The sequence below is a fragment of the Parus major genome, chromosome 2 (genome assembly GCF_001522545.3).
Source record: "Parus major isolate Abel chromosome 2, Parus_major1.1, whole genome shotgun sequence".
Taxonomy (NCBI): Eukaryota; Metazoa; Chordata; class Aves; order Passeriformes; family Paridae; genus Parus; species Parus major.
The window spans coordinates 16,891,976-16,911,470 of NC_031769.1; the positions used below are offsets into that span (position 1 = coordinate 16,891,976).

Genomic DNA, 19,495 nt, shown 5'->3' on the forward strand with positions numbered 1-19,495 from the left:
TAATCTTATTGCTGTACTCTAGCCTCTAAAAATAATGATAATGTTCTTTCAGCCATGTAACTACTTAAATCTTGGAGTTTTCAGCCAGGGGTAAGTATTTTGCAAGCTCTGTAAACTTGCAGTTGTTCAAATTTCACTGCATAGGGTGGGCCTCATCATTGCAGTTGTTGGTCTTGGAGAAACCTTCTTATCAAAGACTATTTTGTTATACCTGAAGATTTGTTGTTATGTGGTGACCTAGCAGGAAAGGTGTCTGATTTCTGTTCTTTTAGCTGGAGTTCATTATTGCAGGCAGCGTGTGAGAATGCAATGTTGTGGTGCAAGCCCGGCTCTCGTATCACCATCATTCGAGCCCCAGAACGCAGCAGTACTGCAGCAGCTGCTGCACTGCAGCTATTTCTCCTCCTCCAGAGAATCTCAATTGACATTAAAAATGCTTTTCAGTTTTCCAAGTGTGTCACTTGGAGGATGAAATAACAAAGGTGTCTGTATTTCTTCTGAGATATTTGAAGCTGATAATGATTTTGAAATGTGATATTTGTTATCGTACTGTGCTCTTACTTCTGTTCATCTGCTGCCTCAGAGAGGGAGGGAGGCAATATGATAAAAATCTGTCTTGGAAGCAGTGCAGGGTGTGCTGTTTTCAGTTTAAGCAAAAAGTGTAAAATCATTTCATGAAACAGCTGGTGACTTAACTCATTGTGGAAATTCACGTTGCTGGAGAAACATTTTGTAATGTCCAGAAGTACAGGGAAATAACTTGGCAACTGTGAGCAATTTGAGCCACAATAATAGGCATGCAAAGACAAATAGTTCTTAAATAAGCACATAGATTCGTGTTAAAATAATTTCTTCTCTCTTTCTGCTCCAGCCTCCAGACAGAGAAACAAGTGTAGATTTATTTACCTATATCAACCATTCTTACTGACATATGCAATGCAAATGGTGAGGAAATACAAGGAGGTCACGTATGATCCTGTCATAAGTCAGCGTTCAGAAGCTTTTGGATTTGCAGTTAAACTGAAAATCCTGTGAACAACTTTCTCCTCTTTATCCTCTTGGTGACATCTCTGGGCATAAAGATATATTTTTTTCAGGTTAATGATGTCACACACCTTCTTTAAGCATTTTCCTGTGCATTGTATGTTTGTAAAAGAAGTTTCTCACTGAAAATGCTGCTTTTTTTCCTCTGTTATGCACAATAGATTACAAATTAGAGGTTGGTCACAATTCAGTTTGGGTGTTTGGATATGTGGCTTTTCATCTGTGTATGCTAATTTTATTTTATTTTGCTTTGCAATGGACGAGCCTTTTCACTTCCAAGTTTAGACCTTTGAAACATAAGAGTATGTTGATTTGCACATTATATAGAATGTTGAAATTAAATGTCTTGAAATGCAGGATCAGGATTGTTTATAAGTGGTGAGTCTGCAGGAGTTTATTAATAAGTCACTGTATTAGAAAGCTTTAACAGTGAGTATCTCAAGCTGTATGTAAATTTATTTAGAGGTTATTTTTTGAGTAGTGAAGCTGTGTATGTGGGGAGGTAAAGAATCTTGACACACTGGTCTTCTGTGTGAGAGTTTTGAACCGTGTTCTCTGTGTTAAAATTCCTATGATGTTTTTTAGCCTTGATCCATGTAGTTTTTCTTAAAACACCCCCATATGTCTAGGTAAGTCTTGTGCAAACGGAGTCAAATTCTAGAATAACAACCCATGTGCAATAATCACATTTTTAAGGTTTCTGTTGAGGTTTGACGTTGAAGGATCAAATCCCTGATCTTCCAAAGGCTTCTCTTTGGCTTTGGGCAGGTCAAGAGATTTTTCTGATATACATGAAATAAAATCCCAGTAGAGCTGCTGTAGTGCAGTATTGAATGAGCTTAAGCCTTAACAGCTTGAATTACCAGCAGGTACAGTGATGCACTTAGGCAGATGAAGTGATGTGTCTAGTCTCTAAATGATCTCATTTTCTTGTTTTTAGAACAGGAATGAGCATATTGTTTATGTTGAAAAATTCAGTACTTTCAGTAAGAGAAGGTCAGCCTCATGCTTACATTCAATAGAGAGCAGGTATAAGGATGCATTGTCCCACTGCTCAGCCCAGAAGCAGTAAAGCCATTACTCAGTATTGTAGCTGCATCCTGATGTAGCCTAGTCAACATAGAGATTTGCTGTAGGGACAAAGAAACTGCGTGAAAGTGGTTGTTCTCTTGGGTAGTTTGGTCAGCTATTAACTGTGTCCCTGGTAGAGTAAATGATTTTTTGATTCAAGACATAGTCTCTGTCTACAGTGGAGAAAAACACTATGAAGGGAGAGAAATCTGTAGGTAGTTTCAGGGCTGGTAATAGTTTCAAGTGTGGAGCATCAGGTTACTGAAACGGAGTTTGTGCAGGTGATTTTGGTGATTTTACATTGTGAGGTGGCTTTGGTTTTTTTGAAGGCTTCAGCAAAGCTATTTCACATGTAAATACGTTTGTGGTTATACTATGGTGGAAGTGTAGTGGAAACTATCTGGTATGTTGTGTGTTTGATAAAGCCCGGGTTATTCTAGAAAGCAAAAAGAGAACAAACTTGATTGAAACTCATTCCTATTTTTGCAGTAGTTTAGTTGGGGATGGAGGTGGTGTTTCATATTGTCCTTTCCCCGTTTGTAGGAAGCAGAGTGGGTCATGGGGCAGCTCATAGTCTTGAATCTGAAAAAATTCCATATGGTTTTAGGAAGGAGGCAGTATAAGTCAGGCAGCTCTTGACAGCTGGTGACTATGCAAGGTGCTCTTACCACTTCTGTCAGACTGCTGAGAAGATTCTTTTATCTTGCATAGAGTAACCTCAAACATTTCTTCGATGCTGAGGAGCAGAAGCATGCTTTGCTTGTCTCCTGTCTCTGATATTTTCAGATTACACTGTAAGGTGAGGACAGAGAATTTCCTATTCTTAACAAGCAATGACAGAACAAGCAGAGAAGGAAAATTTTCAATTTGGCTAAATTAAGATCACATGATATTTTGCTGTTGTGCTAGCTACCAGCCCTGCAGATGTTTCCTTTCTTTCCAGTTTAAGGATGTAGCTGTTAAGAGGGTAGGCTTTTGCTAATGAGTCTATAAGAAAACAAGGAAGCTCTCAATTTCTCTTTGTTGTTAATGTTTTTCTGACTAAATTTAATATTATGAACTCCATGTTTGTTGTTATGAGTAACAAAATTCAAGATGCAAACAACACACATTGTGAAAATAGTTTGCATCTCTATCCTATGAAGTTTATTATATTCTTTTTTACTTTGCCTTAGTGCTGTTGCTTGAAATGGGCTCTTGCTCTGTGGTGATATAAATTACTATCTGAAGTGTACTTAATTAGCTTTGCAAAGAGTCTTGGTCAATTAGTACACTTTTTGGATGTAAATATATATACAAATATATATACGTGTAAAAAACTAAAATAAACATGTTATTGGTTAATGAACTGAAATATGGTAAACTTGGTAGTATCTAGAGTTTAAAGGGAGATCTGAGGAGCTAGTTCATGTTTGTGGGGGTTAGGGGCTGCATGTGGAGAAATCCTGTTTAAAAAATGGTGGAGCACTGTTCATACCAGACATGATCTTGGTTTTGGTGAAGTTAAGAACATTGTTCAAAAGGTCCAGCCACTGGAACTACAGTATGAAAAAAACAGAACTTGTGCTGTGTAGAAAAAGAAAAACGTTACTTTAAGTCTAGGCAGACTTAGTAAGTTGGAATTTTCTTTACTTTGAAGAACTCTTTCTGAATCTCACCTGGCCCAGGAAGCTGAAAGCTGGTTTCTTTCAAGCAGGTATGTCTAGCTAGACTCAATTTGCAGAACCACTTGGGGTGTTACTGTTTTCAATCCAGAGCCAGGTAAACTGAAAAATTTTCAGTTGAACAGACACATGGAGGGGACATCTTGGACGTCATCCTTGCTGTAGATAGCCTTCAGCTTTGCTTTTTAGGTCTTGTGGAATAGTGATGAGACTGACATGAGCACCAACTGCTTTACAGAGCTGCCTTTCATGAGCAGCAGAGTGCAGTAAGGCAAGTTTGAGCTGTGTAATAACATGAACACATGGAGGTTTTTACTGTTTGTTTTCTGCGTATGCCTTGACCTTTATGAGAACTGAACTCCTTTATCTTGAAAATACTGTTTCTCCTTTGAATGAGTGTGTTTACTACAACACTAGTAGTACAGAAGTAGACAGAAAGTGCACAGAAACATGTATCCCTCTGTCCTACTTCCAAGCCCAAGCCAGCTCTGTAGCCTGCATGGTGCTTGACAGAATTTTGTTTCCTCCCCTGTGCCTCTCAGCCATCTGCCATGCTGGCACAGATGCTTTGGTTTTGAAAGGTCGCAGATTTCCCACTTACTTCATACACTGGGAGTAGTTGTGTATTGCCTTTTTAGTTGCCTTTAGTTTCAACCCAGGTGAGCAGCAAACGGGAGGAATGGCATTGCCTGTCTTCCCCTTAGTCTGTGATCACTAATAATCTGTTTTTGTTTTCCTGTTGTTTGATATTGAACTATTAATTGTAGTAAAAGTCTCCACTTGTAGTCATAAATAATTAGCATTTTTTTCTAGTGGTAGTTGAATTCTTCAGTTTGTTTACCTCTATTACCCCTTCCAGTTAGTGCATCCCACGAACGCAATTTTAATAATATAATAACTGTTACATTATTTTAATAATATAATAACTGCTGCAATACAAGAGAAATTTTAGTATTGGGGTGTCTCAGCAAATTTCTTGTGCTTCATGCATACATTACACTTGCCTGATAAGAGATGAATTGGGACCCTGGTGATTCTGAGTGCTTACGCTTTCCCTGGATTTGGGAGTTGAAGTCTTCCTCTGGAAACTCTTTTATTTTTTTCCCCCCCTCCCCCCTGCACTTCACAAAGAGCTGTACATGGAAGAAGATCTGTGCCCCCAGTTCCAAAATCAGACTGCAGTGACCCCAGAGTGAGGGCTCTGACTAGACCAGCTTTATCTGTCTCTGTTAATGCTATCTACTGATGGTTTTATGTGTGTGGACTCAGGCTGTGTTTATTTCCACATCTTGTCTTGTGGTGAATGTGGTTCTGTAGCTGTTTGATCTTTAGAGCTTTGAGGGTTTGTTTACATCTGCATTTCCAGTTTCAGGTGCTTCATGACAAGGCAGGCTCCTCTTGGTAACTACTGAAAACAGGCTCAGCAGTTACAAGCACTGAGCAAACAAGTCCTTCTTGCAGCTTTCTTAAATATATGGCAGTGAAGTGGCCAGGATGGAGACAGACACCTTCTGTCTCATGCTCCGAGGGTCTTGCCACCAGTCAGAGATCTGTTGAGTGGGATCCATTTCCCTGTGGCCCATTCTGTAAAGAGGAATCCTCAGATACGTTCTGGGGTAGGAAACTCTTCTGTGCTTCAGTACATCTCAAACTGTCTGATTTTTCTGTTTGGGGAACCCTCTTACAGTGTCACTCTGTAGATAAAGGCTTTCTCAGTGGAGTGAACTAATATCAGCACACAGTAAATGTCAGCAATCACATAAACATATGTTGATACTCTTAGGTTGAGTATATTATGTTGTGAATCTGTATTGCATTTGAGAGTTCAGCTCATTATTGTATAGAGGGAAACATTTTTAATTTAGAGTGATTTATTTCTGTTTGGCAAAGTTCACTTTGACATGTGTTAATTATATTCAGCCATGTCCAAGTAATGTTTGTATTTCTAAAAGGTAGACAAGAAAAAGGATGTACTTTTGGATTGAAGTAGGTAGAGCATGTAAGTAGGAACAGTTAATTATTGTTTATTAAATTAAACAAATTTTTTTTAACCTTGTAGCTTGTTTAATGTGATGTGTGATACTGGAGTAGCATGCGAAAATGAATGCTCCAATTTGACACTAAAAATACTGAAACATTTGGGATATTTGTTAATTAACTGTGCACGCTAATTTTGATGTTAGTAAAGAAGGGACAACTTTGGTATTATGCATGCACTGCTGCATGCATCTTTGGAATTCAGCTGAGAGTTTTTTAACAAGTCTAGCATGTACAGCTGTTAAATATTCAGTTGGTGTTTTTTTTTGTTGCTTTTTTTTGGTTTTTTTTTTTTTTTTTTTCTCTCTTGCTTTCTACAAATTCTAGATGCCCTTTTTTATGGTGTCAGTTACCATTTGCAGTCTTAAATTGAGGATTTTTATAGATTTCCTCATATCTCACCAGTTTGGCAGACTGATTTCTGATCATCCATGTGGATTTAGAGAATATTGTTGATTACACACTGTAGCCATCTTTCAAGGACAGAAAATGATGAAATGCTTCTTTGAGGGAAGGACACTATCACTATATATACTTTACTGACAAGTTGTATTTCCTGCCTGAATTTCTGTCTCTGTCAACATCCTACCTATTCAGGGTAAGATTACAAGTTTTGGTAAACGTAAAAATCAGAAGTTTGGACAAGTGAGAATTGGACACAGAGGCCTAAAAATATTTGGGTTTGGGGTTTTCTGTGTTCCAGTTTTCCTGATGGTCTCTTTGCAGTGAATTTTTTCAGTAAGAAATGAATGTATATACTGAGGCTTAAAGTGATGGAACTAATTTATTTGTTTTGAGAGGAAGGCTGTGTTCTGAATACTTGGAAGATGTATTTACTTAAAATGTCACTGTTGTGTCAGTAATTATTTTTCTTCAGCTGGGAATAACTTCTGTATAAGATGCTGTTTGTGCATTCCATTTTGATCTAAAGGCACATTAGAAATTACCTCACTGCATCTTTAGACTGTTTCAGTATGTGGTCATGGTATTTGGCTTTATAAATGTACCCCATTTCCCTTGAAATTTTGGTTTATTAGCTTGAGAACTGAAAGAGAGTCAATTAACACCTTGTGTGAGTGATCCTTCTTCTCAGGTGCTACTAAGATAAAATATTGTCTGTCTTTGTATGCTGGATATGCCTTCATGTGATGCAAATGAGATGAGGATAACGTATCTCAGAAAAGGTTGTATAATCCTTTATATGGCTGCCTTATAGGCAGGTTTTTTTCTACACATTCTGTAGTCTTAGCCAGAAAAGACCTTTTATTTCTACTTTGTTAGCTTTTTAAAGAGCCTGTTTCATTGTTACATTAAAATAAGGCCAGACTGTTCCAGAAAAGCCTTTTTTCTCTGCAATAGCAGATATTTAACAGGGCAGTTACTAAGGGATTGTGACTGGGTACTAAAACTGGGGAAAGCAGATGACCCTGTAAGAGAAATTTCCCTGTTTTCAAGTGAGTCCAGCTATTATTAGAGCATTTGGAATATCCTGTTAGTGTCTCAGAAAGATTTTAGGGATTAATAACTATGTTTTTTTGCTTTGGCTTATGTCAGTAGTTACTGAAAAGCCCTAAAAATCACACGATAGCTGTTGAATCAGTAAAAATAGGTAACATCAATCCATTTTCTAATCAGCATATATCTGTCTAGCTGAACTGCCATATCAGGTATCACTTTTATTGGTAGATGAACTAAAAGTTGAACATTTGCTAAGTGCAGCTGAAGCAGGTGCTGCTTGGCACAGGTTTTCTCCTTGTTGTGACTGAGGTACTGAGAGAAAAGTCCCCTGGATGGTCTGGTGGTGGGGGTGGTTGGTTGGTTTGGGACTTGGGGTTTGTTTGGTTGTTTTAGTTTTGTTTTTTAAATACAGATGTAGGCTCTGAAAAAAGTAGTGTGGGAAACACATCTACAGTGAGACTTTTATTTACATAATTTAATTGTGAAGCGTTCTGTATGTTAAAAACACATGGACCAAAATAGTTTAAAAAGATAGCAAATCCGGATGCCAGTCTCATGCCTCACTTATTTCAAAATAATTTTAATTTGGGTACTGAACACAAAATAAAGATAGAAATTGATTTAGAAATTGATTTAGATAGAAATTGAAAGCTCATACCAACTTTAAAATGGGTTGAATGATTTTTCCAGAACAGATAGTAGAATATATCAAATTTCTCGTGTTCACAATTTTTCACCTATGAGGACAGTGTTCAGAACTTAGACCATACCTATAGATAGTCAAGATGGCTAGTCTTTATTTATAGTTTTGCTTGCAATTGCCTACAACTGTCATGTAACGATTTTCAGCTTGTACAGTACAGGTCTGTAAATTGATCAGAAGATTAAAAATTAGAGGGGCTTTAGAGAGCATGAAGTCTGGATATGTTCACTTTTTTAGTTGCTATTTTAGGCTGATACAAGGGGAAGCTATTGCTTTCAGGCTACTTTAAATTGGAAATAATATTATTTACAAACAATGCTACTGACTGATTTTTCATTATTCTGTTACTGCATGTTAAGCTGTTAGTGATTCATGTAGTTTTATATAGTGCCATCTGATTTTTCTTGGGTGCTTTCATTGCTCAGAAAGAAGGGTTAAATACAATATTAAAAACAAGGTATGCATTTTACAGTGCACTTAAGCATCTGTTGTATGTCCTTGCAATTGCATAGAGCAGGAAATGATGCTTTGAGGTACTTTGTGCAGGAACCTTGTATGAAAAATTCCCCAGGGAAATGATGCTTGAATCATTTTTAGTAGCCTGGGGTTCTTCAGTCCTTGAACTCAATTGTATGCATTCTGACTTTGATTTTGAGGACTGAGTCTATAGAGAAATAAACAGACACATCTTCAGGAAGGACTATGGCACAATAATCTTTGCTTTATTAGATCTTATATAAAAGTGAAGCATTCATGTTTCATCTCTTGTAATGAATGAAAAGGACTCTACCCAAAAGACAGATTCCCTTATGGATATGAGATACTTATGTATTTGTAACTTGATACTTGATTTGCAAGGAAAACCCTGTAGGGACTTCGCCTTCAGTAGTGTGTACTTGCCTAAACACCTTGTGCTAAGCATCATCTGTTTCTTGCTTGCTCTCTTGCACCCTTGTTCTGTTTATGTTTTTGAGAACTTTTCTTGTTCCTTTTTAAAGCTTTTTCTGGCAAGGGATATTCTGATGTGTGTGCTGTGGTTGGAAGTGTCACAGGGTTACTCAACCGATGTTGACTCTTTATAAATCAGATTCTTGCTTGTTCATAGTGGTGGCTGAGAGTTGCTGTCTCACATTTATTACTGATACTGGCTTTTTCTGTTACCCTGTTGACAGGCCTTGCAGAGGATCCAAGGTTGGCATGATGGCCACCTTTCCCTTTTGACGTGTTCTTTCAAGAAACAATTATTTGGCTGTGGGTTCATGAGTAACTTACAGTTCAGTAACCTGTGAATGTGAAAAGTTTAAATTACAAGGAAATTAGAGGTTCTTTTGCTACACTGACATGCTGAAACTCCCGTTTCTAAAAGCTACTTAAGTTCTCTGTATGGTTCTATTTTTAACTGAGGTTACAGTACTTCTGTATGTAAATTATAGTCATCAGTTGTTATACATACTAAAATTACCCTTTGGCTAATTAAGGAGGTTTTTGTTAGAAAAGAGATGGAAGTATATTGAAGACTTATATTTTTTCAGTGCTACATTTAAACCTGCTGTTTACCTATTTCCAACTATGGGTATTTGCTTATGAACATTTTTCAATATCTGTGTTTGTTGCATCATTTGAAACTTTGTATCATGCCTTGCATATAAAAATCTGAGAGGAGAAACAAAAGATTTCAAGGGAATTTTAAATAGATGGGTTGCTGTGAGTCACTTGATGGAGGAAATCACTGTAATTTTTTAGAGGCCAGTGATATTTTTTTTTACTAGGAGCAATTTCTTTTGCCAGTTTACTAGGATCAAAATGTTCTTACTGGCTCCAGTTTCTGCTTGTGTCCTGAGATTGAAAGCCTGAAAAGCGACATTTATTTGTGCAGAACTGATAAAATGCTCTTGTGTTCAGAAGCTGAACAGAGTGGTTAAGAACACCTCAATAACAAACTCCATCCTTAGGCTAAAGGATTATGTAAATTTTACCCTAATCTTTGCATTGTTTGAACTTCAAACTCAAGCCTCTCATCTTGGCAGTTCGCAGTGCTCACTCATTTTTCGTTTATTAGTCATCTAATTGTAGAGACTTCTCAGTTTCACACTAACACTTGAAAATATGAATGAGGATGATAAATGAGGACAGACTAGGCTGAGATATAGTCCTTGATACTTATAACTGTTCTTTCCAAAATCTGCTGTTAATTCTTCCAGGTTGTTTGGAAGAGCAGGCTGTCAGCCTGCTCTGGATTCTCCATATTTTCTTGTTCCTGAAGCAGCTCCATTTCTTGGCTTGGCTGTAGTGTCTGTTTGTATGTTTTTTTTCTTGCTGAAAACAGGGTTGTTGGAGGTAGGGAGGCTGTTCTTTAGAGCACTTGCTAGTATTTTCTGGTTCTCCCTGTTGGACAAGCAAGATGAGGGTTTCTGAGGATAAACTGTAGCATCTGTGGACAAATGTGTTGTGGTTTACATACCTGAATGCAAAATGTTTTTCTGTTGGATTAACTCTCACCAAGGAACTGCAATATTTTCCTTGTAGTAATATGTGTTGCTCTCGCTGTGGTTAGAGTGGAAATGCTCAGTCTTCTCTGTAGATGTTGGTTGGAGTTGGCTGAGCCCACCTTGCCAACTAGCACTGCATTTCGAGATTCTAGCTCTAAGACTGAAGCAAAAGAGATTATTTTGGAATAGGACAGGGAGAAAACCAAGCAGTAAATTCTGACACGGATCAGCCAGTTGCTGAGCCACAGCAGCAGAGCTACTGGAGGACAAGAAGACTATTATTTCTGTTTGAATACCCTTTGAATAGGCTATAGGCTCTGGTATCTAAATTTGTTTCACGCATCGTTGAACTAGAATCTTTAGAGAAGGGTCATAGGATTTTGCATGCCTTCTTTGTGTCTCCTGTGTTTTAGTGCTGGTGTGGCACTCATTTTGAAAGTTGAAATGGAAGATTTTATGTAAGGCTGAGAAAGTAAATATTTTAATATGTTGCTTGAGTCATAGGTGTATAAAATTACCCATAAGAAAAAACCCACCCAAGACTGCTTATTTCTGCACAAGAGGAAGGATTGCAGTTGGACTGTAAAAGGAAAGGAGATTTTTTTTTTTACTTTTGTGTTTAGAATTTGCATACTGAAATGTTCAGAGAAAATAGCTAAGGGTGCAAAAGCAAAGGTGAAGTCACAGATAGGACTAGAGGAAAATGTCTTACTGGAGAAGTCTAACCAATTGCATGATCTGTTTTACTTGTATTAATTGAGGATATACTAGTGAAGAAAATCATCCCTGTGTGGGGAAATCATCCCAATTGTGTGGGAAGGAGAACTTTGTTTTGTACTTGTGTATGTGAGATACATACAGGCAGAAATGGGGTCCCAGAAGTCACATGTCTATTTCTAAATAGAAGGCAAATGAAACATGCAAGCAGGATGCATTTTTTGCGGTTCCTTCAAGTCTTTCATTGTTACTGATGTTTTTAATATCTAACCTCATTTAAAATTTAAATGTTATTCTGTGTGCAATATGACCAGATGTCAGTGGTGTAAGGGGTGCTGCTTTAGTGTACACCTTTGAAAATACTAGTGATCATCAAGCTCATTTGGTTATGGGGGGAGAAATTCTATTTTCAAGTGTATAGGAATTCTTATTCTTGTTTTCTTTTTATTTCTCAATAATCCAAATAAAAACTCCTCTGCATATGTTCTTCTATTTTAGACATCAAAAAATAAAGATGGAAAAGAGCAGAGTGAAGCTATATCACCATCGGAGGAGGAAGAAACTTTCTCTTGGCCTGGTCCTAAAACTGTTGTGCTAAGGAGGACATCTCAGGGTTTTGGCTTCACCTTAAGACACTTCATAGTCTACCCTCCGGAATCTGCAGTTCAGTTTTCTTTTAAAGTAAGTGGAAATAACAATAAAGTACTTTATATAAGGCTGTACCTTTTAGGGTGAAAGATCTATAAACATATTTAATTTCAAGTAAGCTGGATTTGTCCATCTTACTTCCAGATGGAAGATCCCTTGTAATGCTCATGGCATTGTTTAATAGCTGTTTGCTGATCTGTTCCAACAAGATGGAATTGACTGAGTACGTCAGTTAAAAATACTTGTATCATGGGTGAGAACAGCGGTTACTGCAGAACAGAAAAGCATTTCTCTGTACAGATTCTTCTATTACCCAAAACCAGCATCATTAATTAGTCTGTACCTCTTCTGAAGTGTAGACTTGAAGGGTATGAAGTTTGGGTTTCGTTGCTGTTGTCCCCTCCTCAGCTGAAGTTTTTCACACTGTCACATTAAGAGATGAAGAATGTTTGCCTTAGTTTCTAACTGAGTAGCCTAAACATAGTGTACATTAAACAAATTGTGTTTCTCTGTTACATTCTTTCTGCTGAAGAGAGGATCTGCTTAGATCTGAAGAGTTCTCTGTTAGTCAAGAGACAAATACATACAAGATATATGCAGACCTACATTAAAGTATTTAAGAAAGTACATAATTTTTAATTTAAAGCAAAAATACCTTAATGTTAAGTAGCTAATTGGTCTTCTTTGCTCAAAGTGTGTACTCTTTTGTGACTGAAGCTTTTCAAAGTTCCTGTAATATGGGGTATTGAGAAAAAGTGCATTTAATAATGAGAGGAATTTGGAAATTGAGAGAGGGTGTTCAGAGTTCAAATAACATTTGCTCATTTTAAAGGCATCAAGTGTAATAGTTTTCATGAGCAATGCTACCCCTCAGCTTTGCTTTTGCTTTCCCAGTTAGGAAGAAGAATAAATTCTTACCAGGCTGGGTAATGGGTATTGAAGCTTTCTGGAAAGAGCATGAAGTTAATTGACTCATGTATCTCTGCAGGTGTCTTTCAGTAAAGTTGTCTGCCTTGGTGGCTGTAAGATTTCTTTTGAAATAGAAAAAGCTTTGCAGAAGAAAGTTGGCACATTTTTCCAGTTTACTGCAGCTATTCAGCCTTCACTTGAATGCCCAAACTTTGTCCTTGACAAGGAGTGACTGAAGTTACATGGAAGTGAAACTATTAGCAGTATCAGGTGATCCCAACATTTCTGTTGTTGAGCACAGGTAATAGCAGTCTCTGGTTGAATTCAGTGTGAAACAGAGGAAGGAGGGTGGGGAAGCCTTAGCTTTGGGCACAACAACTGACACGCACTTGTTAGCGTCTCTCAACAAGAGCCCCTATTCGTGCTGAGGGTGAAAATAAACAACAGGAGCAGGATTAGCCTCCTTAACTAAGAAGTGACTGGATATGTTCTGGAAGAAAGCCATCACTAGATGTCTCTGAGGAGTCAATATGTTTTTCACATGCAAAAGGAGACAGGCACAAGGGAAGGGCATTACAAAAAAAGAAGTGTCAGACCTTCCTCTGTTGTTCATATCTATGTTTTCTGAGAGACCTAAGCAGTTCGTAGTGAGCCCAACACCTGTAAATCTCAAGACTTGCCTTGAAGCTCTTAACTCCCTCTTTTTCTGCAAGACAGATCTTCATGCTTCTCAGTTTTTTTCTGTTCGTTCTCTGACACATTAGCTTCTGTTTCATTCATTCCTATTTGTCTGATTTTGAGAAGGAAGTAATGATGTGATTGGATACTCTAATACCTTTATTTGTGGATTCAGTTTCAAATAAAGATGGTAAGATTCATTTGGACAGAGCCCTTGTCCTGAACAGTTATATTAACCTGAACTGTTATATTAATTAACCTGAATGGTTATATTCTGTTTTCTTCCTTTCAATGTCCATGAAGTGAAGCAAAAAAAACCACAGATCTTTCAAATGATTACTTACGAGTCTTCATAAGATGGCTCTTGTTAGAAATCTATGTACCTAAGTTATAGTATAAAAGAATGAAACTCACCTATTGTCAGCCTGATCCTAGTGTGAGGCAAATCTGATTTCTTAGCTGTTCAATAGGATATTCCATCAGATAAGGTTACCTACCAGCTAATTACAGTCTCTGTCATTGATTGTAAGCTCAAGTGTCATTCCTCTCTCTTTCCTCATTGATCCAAATTATAAGTGTCTCAGAAATCGCAGATGTTTCATTTTGTACTCCTCAAAGGAAGTATAATAATGATTAATATGATTTGGTTTTCTGAGTTTTTTTTAAATCTTGTAGTAGCCTTGTCCCTCCTTCACACTTGAGGATGCATCCACTGCTGATGTAAGACAGATAACAGCTGGATGTTGAAGATGCCCTTGACATAACAGCTGGAGTCACTCAATCCTTGGCCTGTTTCTCAGAGCCACAGCCTTTCTTACCACAAATGTCAGTGTGATGCTGTTGCTTTCCCTTTAGGTCAGAGTCTCTATTGTTTACCCCAGGGTAAAAAGCATTCTAGATCCTTCAATTTTATTGGGTTTTAATTTTCCCCCTTCCCCCCACCCCATCCTCTGTAAGCTTGCCGTATGATCTCTTAAATTTTGCTACAAATCAACATAAACTAGTAAAGGTAGTGAAGAGAATGAAAAATATCGAAAAGTGCTTTCCTTTGAGCAGTCTTTTCACATTCTTTGTATATATATGTTTTTGATTTTTTTAATACCTGCTGTAGGTTCCAGTTTAGAAATACTGGTGAAAATGTGTCCATTCAAAGTTCTGCTCCCGTTGCTTGGTTTTGTGTGTTTGAAAGTTTGTTAATGGGTCAGGTGGAATCCTCTGGGAAGAGGAGGACAAGATTCTTCACAAGGGGGAACAGTGGCATCTCTGGGACATAGAAGGTAATATTCTTAGCCTGCAGGGTGTGGTAAAGATCACACCACAGCTGCATATTCCATGGGAATTGGAAGATAAGCTTTCTGTATGCTGGAGGATGCTGCTGCTTGGAAAGACACTCAGGTGAATTTTCTTGGAAGCAAAGAACTGCATGCCAGAGGATGAATTGAGTGGAGAAGAGTGGTCATTACTTTATAAAACATATGAGAACCTGTACTCTGTTTAAGTGTGTTTCAGATTTTGAGGAGTTCAGCATTCTAGTTAGTCTAATAAAACTTTTGTTCAGTTGGAAAGCCTTTTTTGTTTATTGTCCTTAAGAACTCGCTGCAAGGAAGGAGATCTAGGCAGGTCTGCCTCCAAGACCTGGCTGACTGCTTTGAGTCCCAAAACATACTTGTCTTGACATATAAACTTCTAATAGTACTTCAGGACTTCAGGTGAATTTTTGTGGTTGTGGGTTTTTTTTGTTGGTTTTTTTTGTTTGTTTGAGTTTGTTTTTTGTTTGAGAGTTGTTTTTTTTGTGACATTGTTTTCCATGTGAAAATGATTGGTTATGATCAATTCAGGGAAGTGTCTTTGCATATTTTAAAATGGAATGCTAGTATGTTGTACTTAAAATATTAATATTTTTATTATATAAAATATATATAATATATTCACATCTAATTCATTTAGCATTCCATATGTATGTAGTTAGTGCAGGTCTACGTCAAATTCAGGGTATTTTGTTAAATTCTACTATCGTTTCATGGTTCCTGCATAAAACATATTTAGTACAAATCAAGGGTCTCTCATTATAATTGGCCTTAATTAACTAACTTAAAACACTGTGATAGGTTATGGAAAAAATTGTTGTCTGGTCACTCTCTTGGAAGGGACAGCCCTATGTGAAGGATGACCTTGGAAATTGAGGATGTGGTTTGACACATTTCATTTTGGCAGAAGTCCTTGACTGTGCTTTTGTGGGGACGCACACCAAACTGGGGCAAGCTGCACATTCAGAAATAACCCATTTAGGTATTGTGCTTGCTTCCCATGCCTCCTTTCCCTTAAAAAAGTGAATAAGGAATGTGTGAAAGATTTTGTAAGCTAGCATTGCAAAAAGCAAGTGTTGCATAATGCCTTTAACACCAGGTGTTTATTAGGATTTGTTAGAAGCACACTGTTTTTGCATGTGACATTTGTTCTTCCAAGTTTATTTGTCTGAGAAGCAAGTGTTAAAATTTTCTCTTCAGGTATGGATGCAGCATATACTGACATCTTGCCATGTGTAAGGGGTGAATGTAGGAGGGAAATCTGGTTTCAAAACACTTGTGTTACAAAGCATTCATTCCATTTTTCAAAGCCTGACCTCATTGGTTTGATACCATGAAAAGCTAATGTTTTGCAGCTGTCTCTGGTAACAGAACTTAGCATGACCAGTGACAAAACAGAAAAAAACCACTGCAGTATTTCATAAATTATGATATTTCTGCATTAGCTAAATTTTCCATTCAAAAATGTTTGTTATATAGTTTGTTATATATCAAACCAAATAGCCTCCCATATGTGTAACCCAGATTTTTCAGACTTTGAGTTCTAGTGTTTCAAGTCCTAAAGATGTTTTTTCACTTGACAGATAGGGCCACAACTCAAAACATGCAAAAATTACCAGTGTCTAATTCCGAGCTGCTGACTGTAGTTCAAAACCAACTGACTGTTAGAGGGCTTCAGGAGTAAGCAATCATTGTACTTACTCGAGCTTCTAGTGTGCCATTTATTCAAAGTATAGAGCAAGACAGGACTGACCAACATAGAGATACGCTGTTTGGGCAGCAATGACAATTATCATGGCTTTTTAAAAGTAGAATATATGCTAGATTTTGTTTTGTATTTTGGGTTTGGGGGAGTACTTTTATTCCTTAGTTCTTTGTTCCTTGAAGTTATCTTTCTCTAATATCTTTCAAAGCTCCAGCAGAATATCTGTATGCCTTTTAAGAAGTTTCTTGCTGCTAGGACAGACTTGTCTCTTTGTTACCATTATAGGGTTCATATGTGGGCCTTACTTCCTCTCTTTCTTCAAGTCTTTCTCTCTTGAATGGATTACTCAGGTCATTGTGTAGTTAGTTACTATAAGCTTATTTAATTTGAAAGACATAGTGATTTTCCTTTAAATACAAAATACCTAGAAATTTTGAGTTAGTCCATTTAAAAGTAGGAGGAAATAGCCATGTGAAAATTATTTCTGTGGTTATTTCATTGCTCCTTCTTTCCTTCAGGACAACACTGGTCTAATTTGCTGAGGAGAATAGTTAGAAATATTTTTCAAATACTACCTATTAGTCTCAGAAATTGTATTTGATTTAGTATTTTTTACTCTAGGAAGGCTACTGTTTAGAAAGCAAGCCAGTATTTTCCTAGTAAGATAATTTTGGTTCTTAGAACTTTGTAGACAAGGTTAACCTTGATCTTCATACCAAAATATTGACAAGAAAGTAAAATAAATAATATATTTTTTTTTAGTGTAAGCATGCATTTCCCCCTAGTACTTTGTTGTGTGATTTGCGGGAGACTCTTCAAGGTTGTTAATGAACTGTGTTAGGGGTACATATTTTCCTGCAGCAGTAGTAGTACTGAAAGCAAAACAAACTTGATTCAAATTTCAGGGACCATATTCAGACATTGCTTACAAAATATTTTCTATCTCTTGCATATGTAGCTTTGAATTGTGAGGTGATTAAAGTGTAACCTTTCCTGCCTGGCTTTCAGGGTGAAATGTGCTTGCAACAATACACAGTGCAGTGTGAGGCTCCATGGTAGTTATGTCCTGGGGTTTGGTACATTTGTTTTCACATAACCCTGTTCATACTGTTTCTGTGGGAATGTTTCATAGGATTGTGCTTAGTTGTTTTTGAAATAGCTATTTTACTCTACATTCTCAGAATAAAAGCCTTAATTCTCTTAAGTTGAAGAGCTGTGGAGAAAATAGGAGGTACCAAAATACAGACTTAACCTTACCAGTTGACTTCAAGTCTTTGTATCTTAGAGATGCCTATGCATTTTTTCCATTTACTGAATTTTTAATATGCACTCTTTCTTCCTCTTTAGGATGAAGAGAATGGGAATAGACAAGGTATGTCTTGTTTTTACTCTCTTATAGATCCAGTCTATTGAATGCTTCAGCTGTGTAATAGACATGAATTGCTGCCTTAGAACTTGAAATTTAAAATCACTTCAGAGTGAGCATCAAGCTCATTGATCACTTACTTAATTCTAGGTTATGCCAGTCAGTTCCCTTCCATTTTCATAGCTTTCTCCCTCTCACATTGCCTTTGTCTGCTTTCTTAATTCACACATGACCTTATTTTTTACAAATTTGTGCTTAATCTCCATCCTAGTTAATTGAAGTTCCTTTTTGATATTTAGCTATTTTCTCATTCATGCTTCATTTTTGCTGATATCTTACTGTTGCCTTGAAAGAGTGAAAAACATGTTGATTTAAGGAAGCTGGTTTTCAGATTGGGAACCCAGTCCCACTTTGTTTCCCCAGCCTGCCATGATGGTGAGGTCCAGGGCCCGTGGGGTTATGTGCACTGAGTGCCCTGTGCAGGGTTCCCCTGGTGCTCTGCGTGCCAGGGCAGTGCAGCTGGCTGGGGACAGCGTGGGCTGAGTGCTGCTCCTGGGCTGGCTTCTCCTTTGTAGCAAAGCCTGGCACCTCCTTTCCGTGTACCTTTAAAATACCTCCTTTAGTTGGAAGACAAAGAACATGTCTGAACTCTTGTTTCCATTTATTTTGTGTAGCTGTGATGCAGTAGAAGCGTTCTGGGAAATATGAATTTATTTGAACTTTCTTACTTTTCTCTTGGAAGCAGGTGGATTCATCCATTTCATCCTCCTAGTTTTACTCGGCTGTCATCACGTGTGTGTTAAACAGCGGAAAGTTGATATCTTCCTACTTCTTGTCACTCCCCAAAACTTGAAGGATCCTTTATCTGTTTTGACATACAAGATGAAATGCAAGGAAGGGAAGGGAGTTGATCTGTGCCAAACCAGTATGGAAGACACCACTTGTGATCTAGAGAAAAAAGTTCTGTGGTGGTCTTGTTCTCACAGGGAGAACTTGGGCAGCTAAAAATGTAATGTAGGTCTGTTTATCTAAAATGTTACCTATTTTTCAGTAGAAAAGCAGCAGTGAAAAAATACTTATTTGGTTCACCATGAGACCTGTGAAGGTGGGAACAAGATTACTTTCTGGAAATTTTTGTGTAGCTTCTAAACTCGTGAATCATAGCTCAACTACTGCTTATTTATAGCACAGTAAAATATTGAAATACAGATCAGAGACCATAAACGCCCTGAAAGTTAACAGCATTCTCCTAAAGGAGGGAAGGTTGGTCTTGTTCCCCTGGAAAGAGAAGAAAAAACTGTGAGGCAGAGGATGTAGATGTTTGGGAAACTTAACCTGCCAATTTTGTGTATTAAACGTTTAAAACCAGCAAAATGGGGCAAAGTGTGTTAGACACTGTTCTCCAGTGTTTGACATGATCCTCGGGGGCATAGGGGGGATGAATCTGCATTTACATTGCTGCAGGTCGTTCCTGTTCCCAAATCAGGGGAGGCAGGCAGCTGGTGAGGAGGAAATGAGGAAAGAGGCAGGTCTCATTTTGCATGTCAGGAGCGGTGTAGGGTGAGCAGCAGCAGGAGGGCCGAAGTCCTGTGCCGGGTTATCGCAGGCATTGCTGAGCGCCCCGCTGGAGCCGCGCCGGGGCGAGCGGCGCGTTCGGGGCCGGGCGCTGGAGCCACCTGCTGGCGGCTCCGTGTATTGC

General features: G+C 37.9%; 1 protein-coding gene across 3 annotated transcripts in view; it reads left to right on the forward strand.

Annotated features, from left to right (window-relative positions):
* Nucleotides 1–19,495, forward strand: part of ARHGAP21 (Rho GTPase activating protein 21) — a 108,782-nt gene that overhangs the window by 33,174 nt on the left and 56,113 nt on the right. For all 3 annotated transcript variants that reach the window (XM_015617327.3, XM_015617326.3, XM_015617324.3), the window contains exons 3-4: nt 11,682–11,864; nt 17,778–17,802. In XM_015617327.3, coding sequence (XP_015472813.1) covers nt 11,682–11,864; nt 17,778–17,802 — 208 coding nt within the window. The remainder of the gene's footprint in view (nt 1–11,681; nt 11,865–17,777; nt 17,803–19,495) is intronic.